This window comes from Microchirus variegatus, assembly GCF_963457635.1.
Source record: "Microchirus variegatus genome assembly, chromosome: 5".
NCBI lineage: Eukaryota > Metazoa > Chordata > Actinopteri > Pleuronectiformes > Soleidae > Microchirus > Microchirus variegatus.
The window spans coordinates 3806780-3832057 of NC_139806.1; the positions used below are offsets into that span (position 1 = coordinate 3806780).

The 25278-nt window shown below is 40.2% G+C and overlaps 1 protein-coding gene across 1 annotated transcript in view; it reads left to right on the forward strand.

The window, feature by feature from the left end:
• astn1 (astrotactin 1) overlaps window positions 1-25278 on the forward strand; it is a gene marked incomplete at both ends in the record, with an annotated part of 401060 nt that overhangs the window by 136115 nt on the left and 239667 nt on the right. Inside the window, 4 exons of the mRNA XM_083888886.1 lie at window positions 2761-2845; window positions 4404-4478; window positions 7881-8018; window positions 21915-22065. Coding sequence (XP_083745012.1) covers window positions 2761-2845; window positions 4404-4478; window positions 7881-8018; window positions 21915-22065 — 449 coding nt within the window. The remainder of the gene's footprint in view (window positions 1-2760; window positions 2846-4403; window positions 4479-7880; window positions 8019-21914; window positions 22066-25278) is intronic.

A 25278-nucleotide genomic window follows, 5' to 3' on the forward strand; every position in this document is an offset into this window, starting at 1 on the left:
TTTTTCTTTAATCTCAGAATCCTGCCTCTTTTCCTTAGCATTCTGAGGGTTTTCATTAAACTAATATCAGAATTCTGACTTAAATCTCATAAAGTCACAATAATTCTGAGATTTAAGAAAAAGTCAGAATGAAAATTAGTTTTTCTTTAATCTCAGCTATTTGCAGTACAGAGCAAGTTGTGGGTTCTTGGCTTCAAAACAAACTCTACAAGCCATCAGTCACACTGGTGATATGTGCCACCATTTATTGTCTATTGTCTACTTTTGTGTCCTCTAAATGTCCTAAATATGCAGGACAAAAGCGATCGACTTTAACTCTTCAGTCAGTCGTGTACTGATGTTGTAAATTAAGTTAGATTCAGGCTCATTTCTCCATAAACGTCCTCTCAAATGAAGTTCTTCCTTGTGCCGAACTTGCTGCCTCTGTTATGCTCTCCGGGCTTCAGCAGACGTCCAAGGCCAAATCCTTCCACCCTTTTGTGAGCATTGAGTTTGTTGATGTTTGGCTATTCTGAATATGAATGAAGAGGAAGCAAAACACAGAGATCAGGAGATTTATGACTTTAGATATTCATGCGAAGACTCACCGTCTGATAAATGGCTGAAGAAAGTCGTTGAAATAGATTCAGTATGAAAGGTTCAGTTCAGTTACAGCTCTATTCGCACGTTGAATAAACTCGTCATCATCCGTCTGTCTCGTCCGTCCGCTGAAAACACCGGTACGCTGCAGGTGAGAGCTTCACCGGAGTGGCCGTGACCTCACCGACGCGATCGCGCACTGAGAGAAATGAACATTGTGTAACAAGATATTACAAGAGAGCTTCCCTTCACAGCAGATAATCTGGTATTTGCAGCATCTCTGACAGCAGCTGCAGTGGAGTCTCAGTCTCCTGTGGACTTTTCTCACTCTTAATTCCCTTCTGCTCCTTTTTAAGTCGACATGATTTACGTTTGTGTTCAATTGTTGTTGTTCGTCTCTATGCAGACGACGCTCTCTTTATCTTACTTTCTGTCATGCAGCACTGACCGTTCCTTATTCGATTTTAAAGCGGAACTAGACCGGAAGTTCCTATTAACGCTGTTTTTTTTTAGTGTGTATCCGCGTCATTACCTTGTTTACGAAGCCCTGAAGGCTCTAAACAAACAGTTCAGCCACTGCTGAGAACGCTGCGTTTTATTGTAATCTCGGGGCTCAGCGAGATCTCTGAAAATCCTGTAATAGTTACGTAAAAACACCGGTTTTTCACAACAGCAGAACGTCCTGCTCCGGGCACTAGTCCGGGCACATCCGGTTGCGTACATTGAACCGCAGAAGAAGAATAACGTCCGTTGTGGAGGTGTCTGACTCCGCTTCAAAGTCGTCAAAGGGACTGCGGCGGGGAGTCGTGAAGAAGCTATTTTTAAACACTGTTAAAAACAACATTTTGATAATGAGTTGCAGTGCATCCACAGTTCCAGAAGGGGGAGCTGCGCTTCTGAGAGCGGGTGTGCCGAATGTCACTTCCGGGGGGTACTGGCCAATCACAACACAGTCTGTCTTCTCAGGCGAGATTTATGTCTGGAACGGCGCGGCTGACAAGTGCTTCAAAAAAGACAGATTTCTATCGGCTCGTTTACAGCAACTAGGATGTTTTTGACCATAATAACAAGTTAATATATTTAAGTAGACCTCTATAACTAACATATATGTGCAACAGGACCACTCTATGTGACCTTTAATTTAATAATCAAATAAATATGCTGCATTGTATGTACCATGCAATAATACATACCTGTTGTTCTTCTCTATGCAGATGACACTCTGTCTTTATCTTACTTTCTGTTATGCAGCACTGACCATTCTTTATTTGATTTAAATGTAATAATAGCATAAATATGCTGCATTGTACCATGCAATAGCATATACCTGCATTGCGTATGATGAATTGAAGCATTAGTTGCTGATGTTGTTGTAATTAAAAGCAATGCTTTTGTTAAGGTTCATAAGTGTTAATTAGAGGACTCTCTTTCCCTCTTCTTCTGCACAAACAAGTGGTGTTTATGCTAATTGCGCTTAAGCTAAGAAAGCTTATTATGCAACAAACACGAGGGGCTGTGAATTCATGCACACCCAATTAAAAGCACCCCTGCTGGAAGAAAAAAAAAACCTTTGTGAGGCTCAAAAACTATATGACTACATCGTTAAAAACAAGAGATGATTAAAAGTGCTTTATCGGCCTGAAGAGAACCGTGTCTTCACTGCGGCTTTAAAAATAATAAAGCAAGATGATTTAAAAAAGAAAAAAAGAAAAGAAAAAGGGAAACAGGGAAACAGGACTGAGCCAGAGACTCTCTGTTAAAGAAAAAGTCAGATTTCTGAGATTAAAGGCAGAATTATGAGATTATTGAATGAAAAATTCAGAATTCTGAGAAAAAAATTCCCGGATTCTGACTTTAATCTCAACATTTTGAGGGAAAAAGGGCAGGATTCTGAGATTAAAGTCAGAATAATGAGATTAAAGTCAGTATAATGAGGCTAAAGTCAGAATTATGAGATTAAAGTGAAAATGATGAGATTATTTAAAGAAAAGGCCAGAATTCTGAGAAAAAAAAATTCAGATTTTAAGATTTCATATTACGGATTACGATGAAATTAAATGGATTCAATGTCCATATATGCGGCTCCTGTGGAGGTAAAATAAAAAGCAAGACAATTTATTTGTATTTTTTCTTAAAAGGGAATTGTTCAGTGAACTCATGATTGATCCTCTCTGTTTGCAGGAGAATGTCTCTGCCTGGACGGCTACATGAAAGACCCGGTCCACAAGCACCTGTGCATCCGCAGTGAGTGGGGGCCCAATCAGGGGTAAGATATTATTATTATTATTGTTATTATTATTATTAGCTGTTTTTACCTGTTACAGGTTTAATGTTTGCTCATTATCAGGCCATGGAGACATAATCGACGACAAGGGATTTGTACTAAAACATCATTTATTCAGGCACCTGAACTACACATAAATAATTAGTCGTAAATAACTCGTTATTTTTGTACTGATGCAAGAAAATGTCTGCAAAAACAAAACTGTTGATCAGTGTTTGTCAAACCTGGAAATAATGATGTTCTCAAATGTCTTGTTTTTGTCCACAAACAAAAATGATTCACTTTTAATGATTTCTTTGTTTATGTGGAGCAAAGGAACGAAGAAAACATTCATATTTAAGAAGCTAAAACAATGTTTAATTTAGTAATTGATTAATAATTGATGAATCGGGTAATTGTTTCAGCTCTAATTGAGTTAATATGTTTAATAAAGCCAATGTGGTGACTTTATGACAAAATACTCACAATTACACACATATTTTGTTTCAAAATTGACTTAAAAATGATGAAATGTTTTGTTTCAGCTCATAATCAGTTAAATTATTCTGTTTTTTTACTCCATAAATATCACAAAACACTGAAAAACATCGATCGGGTGTTTCCCCAAACATTGAAAAATTATTATAATCTCTTGTTTTAGCCCACAGCACAAAATTTAGTTTCTGTTTTAAATGATTTCTTTGTTTCACGCATCACTGGAAGAGAAATATTCACATTTAATTGGCCGGAAAAAACCCAGAGAGAATTTGTCGATTAATCAATTAAAAAAAAAAAAGAAGACAGTTTATGACTGATTCATTGGATGATGTGATTAAATCGTCTCTGTGGAGTTTTGACATCTGGCTCGGCAGCGTTTCTGTGCGCACGTGGACAGAAATATTCCCTGCACGACGCAGCGGTGTGGCAAATGTGGATTATTTGCAGACATCTTAATCATTCTCAGAACCACACATGACTGGAGCTCTGTATTAGCCCCCCCCCACCCCCCCCCCCCCGGAGCGCGCCCCTGTGGTGACTTAAATGTTTAATGACCACAGACTGTGACATGGAAGTCCCCCCTAAACCTCCACCACCTCCTCCTCTCTTTTCCCTCTTGATGTTCTTTTTGCTTACAGTAGAGTGGGAGTTTGCTGAGATTGACACGAGGCCGCTGTCACGCTCTCACTTTGCAGACTGTTTAGTTTCCCGAGCTGCCACTCCCCATTAATCTCCATCATTCAACCTCTTGGCATCTGTCTCATCCCCACACTCTCTCTCTCTCTCTCTCTCCGTCTTCCTCTTTGTCTCTGTTTCCCGTCGTCTGTCTCACCCCCACGTTTTTTTTAATCAGCTTCGTAAAATAAACCGCTGCGTTCCAATTCAAAGGGGATGATGCAAAGTTTTCACTCTGGGATTTCAGGAGGGTCCAGAAGATGAGGCTGAAGGAATTGTAATCCTTCTTCGGCTTTGATTCGAACACAGTTTCATTCTCTACGTCTGTCTGTCTGTGTGTGTGTGATCTTTTTGATCTGTTTTTTTTTTTCTGTTTTTTTGATACCAGTCCCTGGCCTTACACCATCTTCCAGCGCGGGTTTGATCTCGTGATGGGAGAACAACCCTCTGATCGCATTTTCAGGTAACGGGGGAACTTCACAAAACCTTATTTTTTATATCACTTTGATTTCAAGGTGCGGTGTAAAAAGCGTCTTCAGATAACACGTTTACAATCCTGCCGCACTGACTTTGATTATCCTTCTTGTAGTGCACTGCACCACATACACACCCCCAGGACGTCCTTATAGGTCACATATTCAGGTGTTTTTTGAGTGTTTTTCTTTTCTTTGTCGTCATAAAAACGAGCCAAGTTAACTTTGAACTCTGATTGTAGTTCCAAATTTCACAAATTCAATCCAATTTGAAAAATTTTGAGTACTTTTTGTTGGTGGAATTGGTGAAAAGTGCCAAAAAAAAAGAAAGAATATAAGACGCTCTATATTGCACAATTCTATAACCTCTGTATGTACTGTATACGTTTTAATTGGTTGAAAAAGTTCTTGTTGTTTCTCGTGTTGATTGTCGACCGTTAAAGTTTAACGGACGATTAACGACCGCTTTAAAAAAAAAAAAAAAAGGCAGACTCGAGAGCCTGTTCAGTCTTTGCTTATTTTTTACATAAACTTAACATTTATTTACTCATCATCGATTGTTTTCTTGTTTTACATGTTTGACCTGTTTCGTGAAAGTTGTTTTGAAAGGAAATTCAAAGCGGCGCTATTAGTGCTGGGCACGTTAACGGTGCTAATGGCGTTAACGCGACGTAACGTCACGTTTACGTGACTCCCGATTGTTAAAACAAGTCTCTAAAGTATCGCTAAGCTTTAAAAACAGAGGCACACATACGCAGTACACGGGTACGCTGGTTATTTGTAGCGCTGCTTTTTTTTGCGTTTAATAAACAGAGGGCTCCCGTTCTACTGTAGGCGCGCTAACAGCGCTAAAGGAGCTAACGCAGCTAACAGAGCTAGCTGGTAAAAACTGTGCCCGAAAACTGTGTTACTTTAGAGACTAATTTTAACAATCTGGAGTCACGTAAACACAACATCACGCGTTTCTTTTTCCAGAAAGGTGTTAAAGTTAGCGCCGTTAGCACTAGAAGTTATGCAACCAGGACGATAAAAACTCACGACAAATGAGTTGAATAAATGCACAGAATGTTTGAACACATCAGTTACAGCCGCTGCGTTCCTAGTTCCTTTCAGTAAAGACACCTTTTCCTTCTCTTTTTCCGTGCGGCTTCGTTGCCGTTTCAAATTGCTTTGTCCTCGCGCCGCTTCCACCCGGGCCATCCATCCTAATTTAAAACGTTTCGGTCCCTCACTTTGAACTCCAAACACCAAACGGCGCCCGTAGGCTCCTGGGCAGCACTGTACTGTAAAAGAAACGGGGCGGAAAAAAAGACCTTGAATGTCACCCAGCGCTCGCAGAGCCGTGCAGCCATCTTGTTAGCTTAAGCACATAATATTAAGCATTAAACAAGGAAGCAAATGAGGCCAATTTTGTGTAGTTGAGAGTGAGGAGGAGAAAAAACAAAAAACAAAAGCCGAGTCGTGTGTTGCCAAATCCTCCGAGGGCCTGGCTTTTCAAATCCACTGCGTTTTGTCATTAGCACATACAGTAGTAGTTATCTGTCGTGGGAACTCCTCTGAGGACGGCCAAACATGTTTTCCACTCAACAACTGTTTCCTCGTGGGAGAACTGCCGGTGTTTTCCACCTGCACTTCCTCTCCCAGGGTGAATAAAGTGAAGGAGTCGTACGGCGCGAAGCTCGCTCGTCGTCCCACTCGTCCTCAAACGCAGCGCTAGCTAAGGAGGCGCTAATTTGTCCCGCGCTCGCCCATAACATCAACGTCACAGTGCGTCACAGGGAATTTCAGTTTGTCAGTTTGTTGTGAAATGACTCATGAGAGAAGTGGGGATCAGCTCTCAGGAAAGATGCGATCATTATTTCATACGGTTGCGTTTAAAAACACAAGTGGGTCTTGTTTTTGTTAGCATACTCAGGGACGACTTCAGTCTTACTTTTCTCTGTATTTGAACTATCTGACGGTGAATTTCAACGCCTGAATAACAAAGGGATTTAACGGCAAAAAAAAAAAAATAGCCTGCAGTAAAAGCTGATTTTTGACGTCCGGTTTTTTTCAAAATAAAAGACTCAGATCCTCCTCGCTGCTATGTTTCGGACATCTATACAAAGTACTGTATACATACATGATATCTGATGGTGTACGTTTTGAAAATAATTCTAATTCAAAGTCCAGATTTGCTCTTTTAATGCAAAATTTGATGATGTAATAAAAACACTTTTCTACGTCCAGAGCGATGCGTGACGTTATGTTTTACGTGACTCCCGATTGTTAAAGTGAGTCTCTAAAGTAACGCTAAACTTTAAAAACAGAGGCGCACATACGCAGTACACGGGTACGCTGGATATTTGTAGCGCTGCTCTTTTCCTTTAATAAACAGACACTGTAGTTCCACTGTAGGGGCGCTAACGGCGCTAAAGGAGCTAACGGAGCTAACTGGTAAACAGTGCCTGGACGTGCGCGTCTTTTTATCCGGTCAGTCGTCATGGAAACGTGTTAGCGCGGGTTAACCTTTTGCACGGCGCTATCTTTTACATTAAGTCGGTTGCAAAACAAAGAAAGTATAAAGTGTGGATATATCGTATGTGTTTTGCCTGCACAGTGCTTTAATCACCCACTTCTTAATGTGACTTAATAGTTAATGTGTGCAGCAGCAGCAGCAGCCGCCGCCGCCGCGACTCACTGCCCTTTTCTTTATGCTAAGTTAGCATTTTTGTTTCATGCAAATTGAACAATTGTGAATGAGGGTGAACAAAATGTGTTTGGTCTGCATAAAAAGTGGCCACTAAACCATTCCATCAACATGTCCCCCCCCCCCCACTCTCTATTATGTGCCACAAGTACGCGTGCATGTATAATTAATCAGTGCTAATAACGACGCGTTTGATGTTAACCAGTGTGGACTGTTAAACAGGAAGTGGGAAGTTATTCCACAGACTGTTTAAAGATTGATGATATTCATTGGCTCACAAATAAAGAATTGTTTTAAAAGCCCTTGTTCCAGACATTGTTTCACAGATTTATAGCCCTGTTTTGCCTCGGGTGGTTGTAGGGGGGGTTCTTATTTAATTTTTTTTCCGGGGGGGGTTTCATTAGCTATGCATTGTGTCCATTAGTGCGCGGCATCCTTCTGCTCAAGATACGTTTGCTGAAAGGTAAAATAAATAACATCTAACCAGCTTGATGCTATAATACGGAGTCACCGATGCAGCGGAAACATTTATCTTTGTTTGAAACGTACGCCTCGTGACGCGACGCGGTGGCGCTTTTCCCACTCGTCTCTTCTTTTGTTTTCACGGCACCGACTTGACCTTGTTTTTTTGTTTGACAAGCGTTAAAAAAAAAAACACCCCCTGCAACCTTTCTTGTCTTTGCTGTCCTTCCTCCCCCCGCAGGTTCACGTATACCTTAGGGGAGGGAATGTGGCTGCCATTGAGTAAGAGCTTTGTCATCCCGCCCGCCGAGCTCGCCATCAACCCCTCGGCCAAGTGCAAGACGGATATGACGGTCATGGAGGACGCGGTGGACGTACGGTGAGAGATTCACGCTCTAGATATTCCTTTTTAACCAATGATAGAGTTTTAATAAATGTACAATAGGGCAAAAATATGTGACATACATCATCCATACATGCATTGAATTCTGGTGTCTCGGTTTTCACCTGAGTAAAAACCTTTGGAAAACGCTCATTGGATGAGGCAAAGTGAGAAGGCAGCAGAATAAATCCACAGCGAGAGAGTGAATGAATGAATGAATGAATGAATGAATGGGTTGAGTGCGTGTGCAAAAAGCCTGGTAATGACCCATCTAATGGCCCTTGGCACCATTGTTGGCCCTATTTAAATTTAGATAGATAGATAGATAGATAGATAGATAGATAGATAGATAGATAGATAGATAGATAGATAGATAGATAGATAGATAGATAGATAGATAGATAGCAATGTCTTCTTAGCTTAGCTAAGTTAACGGATAGATAGATAGATAGATAGATAGATAGATAGATAGATAGATAGATAGATAGATAGATAGATAGATAGATAGATAGCAATGTCTTATCTTAGCTAGCTTTAAGCTAACATATGATAGATAGATAGATAGATAGATAGATAGATAGATAGATAGATAGATAGATAGATAGATAGATAGATAGATAGATAGATAGATAGATAGATAGCAATGTCTTCTTAGCTAAGCTAAGCTAACATAGATAGATAGATAGATAGATAGATAGATAGATAGATAGATAGATAGATAGATAGATAGATAGATAGCAATGTCTTCTTAGCTAAGCTAAGCTAACAGATAGATAGATAGATAGATAGATAGATAGATAGATAGATAGATAGATAGATAGATAGATAGATAGCAATGTCTTCTTAGCTAAGCTAATAGATAGATAGATAGATAGATAGATAGATAGATAGATAGATAGATAGATAGATAGATAGATAGATAGATAGATAGCAAGCAAGCAATGTCTTATCTTAGCTAGCTTTAAGCTAACATATGATAGATAGATAGCAATGTCTTATCTTAGCTAGCTTTAAGCTAACATAGATAGATAGATAGATAGATAGATAGATAGATAGATAGATAGATAGATAGATAGATAGATAGAAAGACAGCAATTTCTTCTTAGCTAAGCTAAGCTAACAGATAGATAGATAGATAGATAGATAGATAGATAGATAGATAGATAGATAGATAGATAGATAGATAGATAGATAGATAGATAGATAGATAGCAATGTCTCATCTTAGCTAGCAATGTCTTATTTTATTTTACATCCAGAAGAAGGCAGCAGAATAAATCCACGAGTGAATGAATGGTTTGAGTGTGTGTGCAAAAAGCCTGGTAATGACCCAACTAATGGCCCTTTTCCACTATGGACCAGGGTTATTATAGTAAGTAGTGAATAGTAAGTATAGTAAGTAGTAAAGTAGTCATTTAAAATATTTGTTCAGCACTTCAAAACAAACATAAATGTGTAGAAAGCTAGGGAAATATCACAATCTTACTATTTGGAAGGAGGTGGGGAAAAAGTTCAAAATGAGTCCAACAGAAACTGAATAAAGAACGATCGGATGTTCAGAAAAAGCGGAAAATAACTGAAACTGTAGGAACGACGGACACGACGAGGTTTAGTGTGAACAGATGAGGAAAAAACATGCTTTTTATTTACTTTATCCTATTTAATGCTCTTCAAGCAACGGTGACAGCAGTCGTCATGTGACTCACATGGGTTGTGATTAAAGTAATTCTTACTAAATGGTGTTTGCATCAGCACAAATTATCACAAAAACAAATATATACAGTACTATCTTTGAAATAACAGATGCCAGAATATTTTTATAGCCTTTTTTGCTGTGTCGGGGAGATGATAATTAGTAAATTATGGTTTAAAAAAAACGTTATTTCATTTATTTGGTGCCAGGCAGCTGGAAAAGTATACAAGGGGCCGGCAAACCTGTGATCCATGTGCCAAGTGGGCCTGCAGGGGAAAATAATGTTACACTGATGTTACGCTAGGAGGTCCATGGAAAGAAATAAAATATTTGAAAAGGCTTTGAAGCAAGGAAGGACACCGCTGAGCTATCCCTAACTGAATAAACCCCCCACCTCACCAACCACGCACCACTACCTGCAGGATAGAGTCGCTTTTTTGACTCTTTGCACACGTCCCTCTCTGTTTGTCTTCACGCTTAATATGCATTTGTTTTGAATTTATTACTGTTGCGGCGAGTCTTAAGCATCCCTGTGAGGTTGATGCAAAGGTCCTCGCCGTCATTATTGAGAGGGTAATAAAATATCTAACACATAATCAATTTTAAATAGGAAGAGGGGGGGAGAGAGAGAAAAAAGTATTACTTGGCAAAACAAAGCTGTAAAGAGTGTTTTGATTGTTAAATGGTTCATAACTCCTTCAAAGAAAATCTGTTTTGTGCGCAGCAACTGTGTTTGTGTTTTTGGACCGCAGAGAGTCGTAAATGATCCAAAAACAACGCCGCCGCATTAAACCCGAGTCAGCTGACAGTCAGGCAGCGACACGACAACAGAGTTATGTCGGAGTGGCTCATTCGCCCTCGAGTCTGGGCCATGTTTGACATTTTTAGTAACAACTCAGACAGATAAAAAAAGCATTTTCAATCACAAATGTTTCCCCTATCCCTGTTTCTCTCTTTTCTCATCAGTCTCTGACACAAGGAAAACCTGAAAGTTATGTTTCACATGCAGTAGAATATCACATATCACATACAATATGAACAATGTGGAACATAGAAATCTTCTGAGCGCCTCTGTTGGTCCCAAATTAATGTAAGAAATATGTTTAGTTTGGGCAAATACAGTGTACAAAATAAATGCTGTATACGCAATGCTGTCAAACTTCTGGTTTTAACCATTTAATCGAATGTGGAGTCCCACCTGGCACCGTTGTCGGCCCTATTTAAAGGTGCCATATGTAAGAATGTGGCCAAAAGCGGTTACTACATTCAAATTCAAAATACCGAGGTCTTTTAGGTTTCGTTTTCAGACGTAACTGGCAACCCGTGGTTGCTCGGCAGCTGAGACTCTACTGACTGCCATGATCGGTGGAAGGTGGTAGGTGGCGCCACATGACGCCAAAAAAAAGTTTCAAAACATAAACGTGATTTGCAGTCTGCAAAATATTTTTTTTAATGCAAATATTTTGTCTGTACTGTTGTTGTTGGTGAGTTCAGTTTTTTATATGAACATTATTCCTGAGTCTCTGTGACATATTAGGAGGATTTTATGGCCAGTTGCTTTAGATTTATTACATAATGCACCTTTAAATGTTCTTGTATACATTCTTTCTAGTCAGCTTTCAGAAAATCTATCCCTAGCCGATGTTATAGCAATAACTCACAGCTTTATCTACCTTAGATAGATATATTAATTTAATTGTTTATATGATGCAGGAACGACCACATTAATAGACATTGGGGGCAAAGTGTGGAGTCCCACATGGCACCGTTGTCGGCCCTATTTAAATTTAGATAGATGGAACGATCTAGATAGAACCTGGTCTCTAAACTGCTCTTTCCACCTCCAGCCCCCTTAAGTTCAGTTCTGCTCACCACTTACCGCTCGTCATTACACACACACACACACACACACACACACACACACACACACACACACACACACACACACACACACACACACACACACACACACACACACACACCTATAAAAGCCAATGGTAATCAACCATCTTCAATTATTGGCCCTTAATTGTCCAACAGTTTGCCACTAACACTTCCACTGGCGTCTTTTAACCCACTTAGAGAGCCATCGCTTTTCTTTAGCATCTAAACTGCTGCCACGAAATCCACGCTGACTGACGCTGGGTTTTTTTTTGTGTATGCGTGTGTGTGTATGTGTAGTTGTTTGTCTTTCATTGTGCAATTTTTTCATCATTTTATTCAGACGTCAGACTTTTCCACGTCTGTTTGATCAAACGTGTTGTCGTTTCATTGTCGGGGAACACTTCCAAAAAACGTGTTATTTCGTCATTTTTGTTTAACTTTGCACTCACACAAATATTGACTGTACAGATTAATTATGTCCATTGATCTTTGTGACATTTTGTCTCGTGATTAACGAGTTATGTGGCATAAATGCTGATTAAAATAAGCCATGCAGGACTCTAATCACGATGCCAAGGTCACTATACATATATATATATATATATATATATATATATATATATGTATGACATAAACGATATTGACTTTTTAAATCATTCATTAATGACAGTGTTGGTGGATGAACTAGAAAAGGCTGTGGTTGCCTGTTGCTGGGCATAAATCACCAATCAGGTGGTATAAAAGAGATGCATTTATATGCCTGTGCGTGCGTGTGTGTGTGTGTGTGTGCGTGTGCGTGTGCGTGCGTGCGTGCGTGCGTGCGTGCGTGCGTGCGTGCGTGCGTGCGTGCGTGCGTGCGTGCGTGTGTGCGTGCGTGTGTGTGATAGCTCCAGCTGTGTGTGTGTGTGAGTGTGACTGATTAAAACTGTCTGTCTGGACCGGGCTGCCGGAGCCCCACAACAAGAGCCAAAGTCGAGAGAGATTTATATTTTCAGCCATAACTGACAGAAACACTCGGGTCTCGCGCTGACATCAGATCCCTCCACTCAATGTGTTTGAGTTACAAGCTTTTCCTCAGCAGCCGTGTCTCAAATGTCTGTTACGTCGCTGCTGATAATGTATATTGACAAAGACGGCGTCTGTGATGTACATCCATATGTGTGTATAGCGTAAAAACCTTTGTGGTTGGTATTCAGAGAAAGACCCCACGCTGATTGATTTCCCCACTGACTCTAAAGACCAGTGAGTCTCTTGTGTTATTGATAATGTCTGTTTATTTAGATATTCGTTTAGTTTTAAGTGTTTATAGGATGTGGGGAACACAACACTTTAATAGACGTTGGGGGCAAAATATGGAGTCCCACATGGCACCGTTGTCGGCCCTATTTAAATCTAGATAGATAGATAGATAGATAGATAGATAGATAGATAGATAGATAGATAGATAGATAGATAGATAGATAGATAGATAGATAGATAGATAGATAGCAATGTCTTCTCTTAGCTAGCACTGTCTTATTTTAGCTAACTTTAAGCTAACAGATGATAGATAGATAGATAGATAGATAGATAGATAGATAGATAGATAGATAGATAGATAGATAGATAGATAGATAGATAGATAGATAGCAATGTCTTCTCTTAGCTAGCACTGTCTTATTTTAACTAAATTTAAGCTGATAGATAGATAGATAGATAGATAGATAGATAGATAGATAGATAGATAGATAGATAGATAGATAGATAGATAGATAGATAGATAGATAGATAGATAGATAGATAGCAATGTCTTCTCTTAGCTAGCAATGTCTTATTTTAGCTAACTTTAAGCTAACAGATAGATAGATAGATAGATAGATAGATAGATAGATAGATAGATAGATAGATAGATAGATAGATAGATAGATAGATAGATAGATAGATAGAAGCTCAACTCAAGCTCTTCCACAGAAGCATCACATAAAATGGCGTCCGAACACATTGACGTACATCCATATATATATCCTGAAAACATTCTCATTCTCATGTCACATCACACAGAGTGACATGTTTATTTACAGAACAGTTATCGCAACCTTAGCCGTGGTTTATTTGCCACATCTCCAACCCAGGCCTCAAGGTGGATTTGCAGATTTTACATATCAAAGTCTGTTTACAGGAGATGGGGGGGGGGGGGGTTAGCTTTGCATATGTGCGAATAAATAAATATAGAAATAAAGTTGTACAAAGCCCTTATTTGGGGGGGCTTAAGCGAGCGCGAGCTTTATGTACACGTGTTACACTCACAAAAATGTGTGGAACCATTATATGGATTTTTTCTTCTTGAAAAGTCTTCAGAAAATAATTTATGTATTTGTGAGTATTAAACTCAAATGACCTGGGGGTCACTCTCTAGTTAGGTGGAAAATATATATATATATTTATGTATGTATATATATATATATATATATGTATAATTTCCAACTTTTAGAGAAAAAGTCATAAAATAACAATGACATCATCATATTTATGATGCTATTTCACATCATTCAAAAAAAAAGTGTTTGTTTTTGATATGGAACGATAAATAGATCACAATATAAGTGTATTTATGAGACAAATATAATCTATTCATTAAGAAAAAAACCTCTGACACACAGGGTCATGCTTTTGTATAAGCGCTGTTATTATGCCTCATTTGTTTATTATGAAAAAATCACAGTTTTTTCTTTTTTTTTTCATGGTTTCACTGTATTCTATTTCCACCCCAGCTTATTTCACGTTTATGCGCTTCAATCCCTCCGTTTTCCAAACATTTGATTTCCATTTGGCGTCTGAACCCAAGGCACCGTGTGTAAATTATTCATTTGTTTCATAACTCTGATCTGAGACGCGATGATGATGATGACGATCGCTATCTTCGGCGTTCCCTGGGGACGACGAGGAAACACTGCGAACACCTTTTTTCTTCCCCCCATTGAAGCTGCTGCTTTCCTCCGAGCTTGAACTGCAATTTCTACACACGTTTTTGATAAACATTTTGTCACTGAGCTTTTACTCCTGAGCAGACGGTTACACAGTGACAAGCCCCACGTCTAGTTTTAGTTTTAGTTGCTAATATGATGCGGGAACGACTGCATTAGCAGACATTGGGGGCAAAATGTGGAGTCCCACATGGCACCGTTGTTGGCCCTATTTAAATTCAGATAGATAGATAGATAGATAGATAGATAGATAGATAGATAGATAGATAGATAGATAGACAGACAGACAGACAGACAGACAGATAGATAGACAGACAGACAGACAGACAGACAGACAGACAGACAGACAGACAGACAGACAGACAGACAGACAGACAGACAGACAGACATATTGCAATGTCTTCTTTTAGCTAGCACTGTCTTATTTTAGATAATTTTAAGCTAACAGATGATAGATAGATAGATAGATAGATAGATAGATAGATAGATAGATAGATAGATAGATAGCAATGTCTTATCTTAGCTAGCTTTAAGCTAACATAGATAGATAGATAGATAGATAGATAGATAGATAGATAGATAGATAGATAGATAGATAGATAGATAGCAATGTCTTCTCTTAGCTAGCAATGTCTTATTTTAGCTAACTTTAAGCTAACTGATGATAGATAGATAGATAGATAGATAGATAGATAGATAGATAGATAGATAGATAGATAGATAGATAGATAGATAGATAGATAGATAGATAGATAGAAATGGTCAACATTAGTGGTCTTTTCCACTTGTCCCCGAGAAGTGGAAATGTTACTTTTTTAAACTTGTACATATGCCGAATGGATGGCTCTGTAATTGGCTCGTTTTGACATCTAACCCTCCCATTGTTTGGCCGTCCGTGTTAAATGGCGTTCATAATTGAAGGCTTACATTAGCCGCCTGCTGTTAAGTGCAGACAGCTGTCATGGGGCGAAATGTTAAATGTATACTGCAGGCTGTGCTTATTGGCCGGTCATTGTTAGTGTCCAAGTATATGCTGTTCACCTGACTCATCTGTGAAGTCTGCACGACGACGCGAACGCTTTACCTTTTGTCGCTCCCAGTTTATGAAGCGTTTCCATTTTTACACTTTGCGGGGGAAAAAAAGGTGAAATGAGGCGGCACATTCTGATGTTCTAATGAAGCGATTTGGTACTCAGATACTGATTGTGTCATCAGTCAGGGAAGATAAAGCTTGTAATTGTCATTGCCATTTCAGTTGGATAAGTACACGCGGATCCATCGCCACGGCGAGTCTGATTAGAATGGCAATTTCCTCGTTTTTGGAAGCCACAGAAAACTCTCTATGATCAACTTTCACATTTGAGACGTGATGGATAAACTGTCGTCTCGTTTTAGTTCAAATTAAAGTGGAAAAAAACGGGACAACTTTTAAATATAAAACAATCAATCCACGCTGATTAAGCCTCATGTTGCCCGGCGATGTTTAACATCGAGCCAGACGAGGCAACACGGCTGCAAACGGGCAGCAGTTTCGACTGGAAGCAATCAGAAGTAATGCTCAAAAAATTACGATGGGCCAATGCTGCAGTCAGTGGCGGAGCTAGACTTCCATGCGGTGGCTATTTCAGGGGTTAGGGTTAGCTCTTTGTGGTGCATCACACCAACTACTGTACAGTAGTATTCAAAATGCAACTGGCTCCTTTCAACAACAAACCCCAACATTAACCCTAACCCAATCAACTGGGGTGGCCAATCAGATTTCAGGGGGGCCCATGCCACCCCTGCCTCCCCTCTAGCTCCACCTCTGGCTGCAGTTTGTACAACAGAGCAATGTAGGAAAAATATTTAATTGGTAAAAGTAAACAGGAACTTAGTCAGAAAAAACTAGCATGTTCACTTCAAAATAAAAGCACCCACAGTGCCATGTTTTCAAATTTAGTTTCAAATGCATTCACATTCACATTCACGCACGTAGTATTTGGACATCCCTTTCAGCTGTTTTAAAGCAGCCAACTTAAACCGTATTGTTTAAATATGTCAAACTTGACAACAATTGCGAATACAACACTGATAGTTTTGCTTGACGGAGTCTGTTTTCAGACGAAGGACACGGCAAAACTAAACAGTACACTAAACTGTAAACTGTAGTGCAGCATCGATGTCACGCTTTTCAATCCCCAACAATGAGGTTTAATCAGCGTCGGACGATCCGATCTGTGTTTCCACAACAACAACGACGTTTACGACCGGTTTTCCCCCCAAATCCCCAAAAGTGCTCGAAGCTGTTAAAACACTAAACTAAACACTAAATGTAGTCTATGTAAAGTATATAATCTTCTTTTGAGTTGCGTTGGAGCATAATTTTCCGGAGACTTTGCTGCACAGTAGGCCTGAAATTGTCAACAAAACACACACACACACACACACACACACGGAATCTGCAGATGTTTCCGAACCATAATTGGAGTTCCCGGATAATTTAGCTCTCACACACTTGCTGTGAGTTTCATCATCTTCTCTGTTCCGTATAGGTCCCCTCTGAATAAATGACAACAAAGTGATGGGCAATTATAATAGAAAAATTGGTTTGCGAGATAACATCGAGTTGACTGTGTGTAAAAGGAAGGAAGCTCGGCGTCGTCTTCTCTCTCTCAGGGAAAAAAAACCAAAAAACATTAGCGTAGGAGTTATATATCTTCTGCGTGCCTGAGAGATCATCTCTTTTTCTCTATGTTCATGACGATGCTATTTCCCAAGTTTTTTTGTTTATCATCAGCAGCAGCACTCCTGCAGAAATAGCTCTGTGATGTACTCTCACCCACCCTTTTATTAGGTACAGAGGACACCTAATAAAGCTGTCACCTGGCGTGTGGCGTCGTCTTCTGCTGCTGCGGCTTCACAGATGGTCTTATGCTAACCGCGGCCGTACCAAGTGCTTATTAGACCGACTGTTTACGAGTTATCGTCGCCTTTCTATCATTTAAATCCATTTTTTTCGCACAGGAAACTGCTGCTCACAGGATGTCCCCCCACCCGACTCCCCTTCTTCGTCTTCTTCTTCTTCTGATCATTCTCCGTAATCCCCAGAGATGAAATTCCCCCGTAGATCAGCACTTTCCCAAACACTCAACAATCTGGCTCCAGTTACCGCGCCCGCAATCAAAGTCACTTTAAAGGTCCATCGTGCAAGAGTCGGTGACACATAATGGTGAGACAGCAGATTGTGACAAACAGAGGACTCATCTGCTCACCCCGAGCACACAGGGACCTGTGGCGGCCTCACCACGATGTTGTTCTTCCTCGTTTGCATAGTAAGCTTCAGCTTTAGCTTCAAAAGTGCACACTCTGGCAGGTTTGTCCTTTTCCGGGATGCTGTAGGAAAATAAAGGATGCTTCTGCGCACCGCACGCATGGCGTGAATCGGAATGCGCGAACGGAACTTCCGCCCCATTGATAGGTGGAGTAGTAAGCCGCGCTCGCGAAGCAAAAAAAACAAACATTTCGGCAGCAGAAGAAGTCGCCGCCAAGGACAGTACCATCCGAACCTCGACCTGGCAACCCATGAACACCCAAGACTCCCCTTGCTCGACAGGGTCTGTAGCATTGTCAGAGCTAACCCTCTTCTTCTTTGGTAGAATGCGTCCTATTCCCTGCGTGCAGACTTGTATACTGCCACCCGATGGTGAAGTGGGATACTAAAGGGCCCCGCCGCGCGCGCAAACCAGGGTCCGCGATATGCGATGGGCAATGAGACATGTTGCACCGAATAACATCTGGGCCTTGACTCTGGAACCCCAAGGGAAAGGTGCCAAAGAATGGAACGGTTGGGTTACTGTTATTTTTGGTATTGATCCTTATGCAAACGTAAACAAATACGTAGCATACCTTACTGTAGCAATCCATTCCATGGCATTAGTAGTATCACGGCCTTAAGGATACAAAAAAATTAGTGGCGGGCACGTTAACGGTGGTTAATGTTTCCAAGACGACTGTTTATGGGCCGCGGCACTGGAGTCCATGCATCGTTTACCAGTTAGCTCCATTAGCTGCATTAGCTCCTTTAGCGCCTACAGTCAAACTGTAGCGGGCATACCAGGGTCCACGATATGCGTTCGGCAATGAGACATGTTGCGCTGAATAACACCCGGGCCTTGACTCTGGAACCCCAAGGGAAAGGTGCCAAATAATGGAACGGTTGGGTTGCGGTTATTTTTGGTAGTTTGGTAGTGTTCCTTATGCAAACGTAAACAAATACGTAGCATACCTTACTGTAGCGATCCATTCCCTGGCTTTAGTAGTATCAGGGCCTTAAGGATACAAAGAAATTAGTGGCGAGCACGTTTTAACGGTGGTTAATGTTTACAAGACGACTGACCGGAAAAAAGATGCGCGTGATGTCACGTTTACGTGCCGCGGCACGGGAGTCCAGACATCGTTTACCAGTTAGCTCCAATAGCTGCGTTAGCGCCTACAGTCAACTGGAGCCGTCTGTTTATTAAAGGAAAAGAGCAGCGCTACAAATAACCAGCGTACCGGTGTAACTGCATATGTGCCTCTGTTTTTAAAGTTTAGCGTTACTTTAGAGACTCATTTTAACAATCGGGTAGTCACGTCACGTCCGGTAAGTCGTCACGGGAAACACGTCATTGTGTTAACTGCCTGTGTTGACGTTAACGTGCACAGCACAAAAAAAAAAAAAACTAAATATTTTCATTTTAAGGCAATCGTACACATTAACAAACAGACGTAGCTGCCAAAGCTGCAAATACTCTCAAATACGAGGAGAAAAGAAAGGATCGTGAAAACACGAGGTTCAAATCAGGACGTGAGAACGCTGCTTCTCTCACAATTGTACGACTTTGCAAAGTAATTATGCCGTGAATAGTCGCAGCTTTTTCCTCTCCTGGGGAGAGCAGAGAATAAGAATTATTATTTTATTATTATTATTTTTTTTGTAATTTCTGTAATTTCACGAAAATGGTTTTCAATAATCTAAGTAGAGAGCGAGGTTGTCAGAAAGTCTTGCAGAGCAGAGCAGAATGTCGAAGCAGCACTTTGACAGGACCTCATTTCCCCCCCCCCCCGCAGACGCGTTGAAATAGGATCTGAAGAAACGTGATCATTTAATCAGTTTTAATGAGAGCAAATTGCATATTGCTGACAGCGAGCCTTCCCATATTGAATGCTCAATTTCCATCAGAGCCATTAGTTTTCTTTGTGGGCGACTCTTCGCTGACGGGAGAGAGAAATGGCAGAGGAAATAGGTGAATCACATTTTCCTTTTTTTTTCCCTTTTGGACCTGTTCCTCCATTACTTCCTTAACCAGTGTCCTCAGGCTGCTGTCACAGCATCACACAGCATCAATGTCCACAGCTGACGGAGGAGAATACAATTAACTTCCTCATTCTTCAATGCGCCCATCATCCTAAATTAACTAAGCAGACAAAATAGAGGCAATCAACTAGAAATGTGTCTGACTCATGCTCTCTCACAGTGTGGCAGCAGAATACAGGATTAAATATCACATTTGATTGCTTGTTTCCCTTAATTTTCGCATGAATAACACGTATTTGCATATTTAAATTGAGTTTTTTTGCGTCAGTTTAAATGTAACATAAAAAAGGACACTGTTTTCAATAGGCATCCGTTGGTATTCAGAGATAATAAAATGTTAACATTCAGAGATTAGAAAATATTCACATTCAGAGATTAGAAAATATTCACATTCAGAGATTATAAAATGTTCACATTCCGAGATTAGAAAAATGTTCACATTCACATTCAAACTCTGAGATTAGAAAACACTCACATTCTCAGATTAGAACATTTTCGCATGCCAATAATAAGAAAACGTTCACATTCTGACATTAGAAAACATCACAATCTGAGATGAGAAAACACTCACATTCCAAGATTAGAACATTTTCGCATGCCAATAATTAGAAAACATTCACACTCTCAGATTAGAAAATATTCACATTCATAACTCAGTGTCGACCAAACCTGGAAATCATGATGTTCTCAAATGTCTTTTCAGTTTTAATTATTATTTATTGTCAAATGGAGCAAAGAAAACAGACAATATTCACATTTAAGAAGCTGAAAAGTCACAAAGCTTGATTTAAAACTGATTAATCAAAATAGTTGATGATTAATTGAGTCATGGATTAACAATCAGGGTAACAGCCCTAGTGTTCAGTTATATACTCCTTAATTCCCTCAGTCAGCCCGTCCATAGACAACTGCAGGGGGGAGATGGAGTGTATCAGGCTCAGGTCAGAACACCCCTCTGGTTGTCAGAGAGTGGTTGAGTCCAATCACCCATTGGTTCATCTTTTTAAACAGTTGCAGTTCAGTAGCTCAACTTCTTTTTTTGCCCCCAAAAAAAGTCTGTGGCTGAACTCTGACGACGGTTTGTTCGCACTTTACATTTCAAAGATTGTTTGTTAGCTGCTTCGTGTTTTAGCTGCACTTCGTTTTCATGAATTGTTTTCACGTCATTGTTCGTAAACTTTCACATTCAGAGATTAGAAAGTGTTCACAATCTGAGATTAGAAAATGTTCTCATTCTGAGATTAGAAAACGTTCACATTCTGAGATTAGAAAATGTTCACATTCTGAGATTAGGAAACATTCACGTTCTAAGATTAGGATACGTTCACAATCTGAGTTTAGAAAACGTTCACATTCTGAGATTAGAAAAGGTTCACAATCTGAGATTAGAAAATGTTCACATTCTGAGATTAGAAATTGTTCACGTTCTGAGATTAGAAAACGTTCACAATCTGAGATTAGAAAATGTTCACGTTCTGAGATTAGGAAACGTTAATATTCCGAGATTAGATTAGATTAGAAACACCTATCCCTACAAAGCCTTTTTGGGTCAAACTTTATTGAACAAGGATTCAAAGAAGCTTTATTGTCATCCTGACCCATGAACAAACACTCAGGTCTTGGTAAATGCAAACTCAAGCTGGTGTAAATAAATAAATAAATGGCAGTAAAAATAAATAACGAGCAGCATAATATCCTTAAAAAGCCACTTCAATGCAATAAATAGACGTAGCTACCGTGACGGGGGTAGTGGCAGATGGTTTAAGTGCACTAAGTGACTTGAATTTAAGATTCTCTCTCTCTCTCTCTTTTTTCCAGACGTCGTTAGCTCATATTGTCACTGCGGTGACTGCATAATTTGCCATTTTCATACACACAGACCGACTCATTGAGAGTGTGTGGTTACAGGGGTAATGGAGCCAATTCTCACCAGGCCCGAGCTGCATCAATCAGCGTGGCACAATGTGCCATCAGAAAAACGAGGACGATAATGAATTCTCTCTTCTTCTTCTTGATCAGGGAGGAGTTGATGATCAGCTCGTCCTTCGACTCCTTGGAGGTTCTCCTGGACTCTTTCGGACCGGTGCGAGACTGCACCAAAGACAACGGAGGCTGCAGCCGCAACTTCCGCTGCATATCTGACCGAAAGCTGGACTCTACGGGATGCGTGGTGAGTGGCTTAGAATCAGACGATTTAAAAAGATTTGAGGCCAGACTCCGCCTTACGGGGTTTGTGATGCAGCTCGCTGGTCGCGATCACGAAATACACCAGACTCCACTGTTAAATATTCAGATTTTATCGCTTTCCAAAAAAATGCCTGAATATGTGACCGATAAACACACAAACCCCAGGATGTCCATATAAGGAGTTGTGTATTATTCCCTGTGACCACTAAGGGTCAAAAAACCCACTATCTTTACAAAATGCTGATATTTATACACTCATACAGTCCTTTGCGTATAAAGTAAAGAGGCAAAAGTGAAAGGACGGCATGAATTATGCATGCGATAGACGAAATACATTATTGCGGAAGCTGAAATAGACATTTTTTTTCTTTTTCATTATGATGTTGAGTTTCATGGTGATAGGAAAAAAAACACATGACACCATCTGTGTTTACAAAGCACATGTTGTGATTCAGTGACGCAGAAAAGTTGCGTATGCCGCCAAACAGGAAGTGCCAGGGACGTGAAAAAATGTGGTTTTACTGTGAGGAGCCAGTTTCCTGTGCAGATATACAGTATTGTTGTGTCCGTCATTCGACCGCTGGAATAAGCAGTGACTCTAAAGTGAAGCTGGCAGCTCCGTGGTTGGTAAATGCTTTTTTTTGCTAAAGGCTTCTGTCATCATGCATAATGTTTTCCCAAGTCTGAGTCTGAGGAAACAAGGCAGGAGGAGGAGGAAGAGGAGGAAGAGGAAGAAGAGGGTCTCACAAACAAAAGAAACGTACACATTAGCATAGCCCCAGGGCTCTATAGCGCCCCCAGATGTCAGGCAATGGTCAGACAAAAGTCATCGGATCTGGGTGAAAATTGCGCTGAACGCAATTCTTTTTTTAGATTCTGAGTTGCACGTAGTTGTTCCAATTTTTTACCAAACTTGGTACACTTGTTGCTCTCATGATTCCAAACAAATTTCTAGCGTAATCCCATTAGCTCCGCCCGCCCAGAAGTCGGCCATTTTGGAAAAACAAAAATGGCTATATAGTCTATGCATTCGAACAAACTCGTCCTAGCACGTTTGAGCTAGCCACGCCAAACTAGGTACATATGTTCTAGACAAGTTAATAATGAAATGTTGTTGAAGGATTTCTCTACGTCAAAACGCGAGGCCTAAAATGGCAAAATTGGTCGTAATTTTCCCTTAAATTAGACTCTTGTGGATTAACGGTAAAAACAAATAGCAAGTGCCACAGTGTCGTGAGCCACGCGCTTTCTGCATCCATATTAATATTTATTTTCACACGCCACAACTCACTTTATTTCTTTCGACGTCTACGTTCGAAAGACGTGAATTCTTTAAGGTGTCTTGCGTTTGTTTATGACCGGTCTACGCGGAGCTTGCGTTCAAATAATTTTAACTGCGGAGCCTATTTAACGATGATTTGTGGGCCTCGTTTAATGCCGAAGTTTGCCATTTTGTTTGGAACATAAAGTGCAATTTAGCATCTCCTCTGTTGATAAAAACTCAAACCGGCTGCAGTTCTCTTTTTTTCCCCCTCTATAATAACAGTCGTAAACCTCCGCAGTGTATTCATTTCACTAAAGCAGCTTAAAGTCACATTAATATTCCTTGATAGAGACTGATACAGTGGCTTTATATATATAAATATAGATGCATATTTACCACAAAGATAACTTCCTGTGCCTCGCAGCCTTATCTTTTGATTTATCCTCACCTCCACAGTGTGTTTTTATGAGAATATGGACGCGTGCTTTTGTCTGCCCTGGGTAGCTTGTTGCAGGTCGTTAATCTCAACTAATATGTACAGTACAGCGGGCGGCGTGTGTGTGTGTGTGTGTGTGTGTGTGTGTGTGTGTGTGTGTGTGTGTAGAGCCCGCGGAAAATAATCTGTAAAACACTCGTTCCACCGCTCGCTGCCGCTGGTGCGATATCTTAAGGGTGATTTACCGGCGTTATTTTCAACTCCTTTCCTCGTCTTTCATTTTCCAGGCGTTCAAACCAGAGGCGGCTTTTAGTAACAGAGTTGACATAAGAAATAAGAAAAAGCGAAAGAGAGAGAGAGAGAAGCCAAAATAAGGAGAGACAAAATATGTGTATATTGCTTCTGGCTGCATAAGTGAGCGACATCAAACCATGTTTTTAATTATTTTTAGTCATTGTGTCCATTTTTTAAAATATTTTATGGGTTTTTTTAGGGTTTAAACTCCATATAGGCCGACATGTTGAGGGACTTGATTGATAAGTCTGTAAACACAGAGAGATACTGCGGGGCGAGGTTGTGAGACGTACTTTTCTCTGGGATTTTTTGGGGAATTTGACGCCAGAGAAAGTAGCCAAAATTGCGCTAAACGCAATTTTTTCTGTCTTTTTCAGTCGTGTCTAAGTCACACATCGTTGTTAAAATTTTACCCAAACTTGGTACGCTCGTTGCTCTCATGATTCCAAACAAATGTCTAATATACTCCCATTAGCTCCGCCCACCCAGAAGTCGGCCATTTTGGAAATACAAAAATGGCTATAGTCTATGCGTTTGAGCTAGCCCCGACAAACTCAGTCCATATATTCTAGATTAAGTTAATTATGTAAATTTGACAATAGATCCTTGCCTTTCTTGTGATGTTTTTTTCTCGGATTCCCCCAATCGGGTGCTTCTGGAACACGTCTTTTTTTTTTTTTTGCTAGGTTGGGTAGTTAGCCCGACGCTAACCCTTTTTTTTTTGCATACAGCTATACAAATTTTTATTGCGTTTTCCATTAAGTCTCACTTTCATTCATCAAAAGTGTTGCGAAATGAATAGAAAATGTAGTCAAGACATTGACAAGATTAGAAATAATAATAATAATTTTGCCCTTCAAACTTTGCTTTGCACCAAAGAACCAGCAAAACCGTTTTCAGCTGTGCTAACATCGTTGCACAAGGGTTTTCTAATCATCCAATAGCCTTCTAACGCGATTAGCAAACACAATGTACCATTAAAGTAGTGCAGCTCTCTCGGTCATTGAGGCACACTGCCAGGTCGCGGACCTTTATGAGGGTTGTGTGTGTACTCGTGGGAATGAATCATTTTTAATAAAGCAAGTGGCGCTAAATGATTTCCCCATAGTTATGTTAATAAAGTCGGCGTTTTCCTCGTCATTCAGCTACTTATAGCTTGGATCAGCTGCAAATTTCCATAAAACCTCATCGGCCAGATGTTC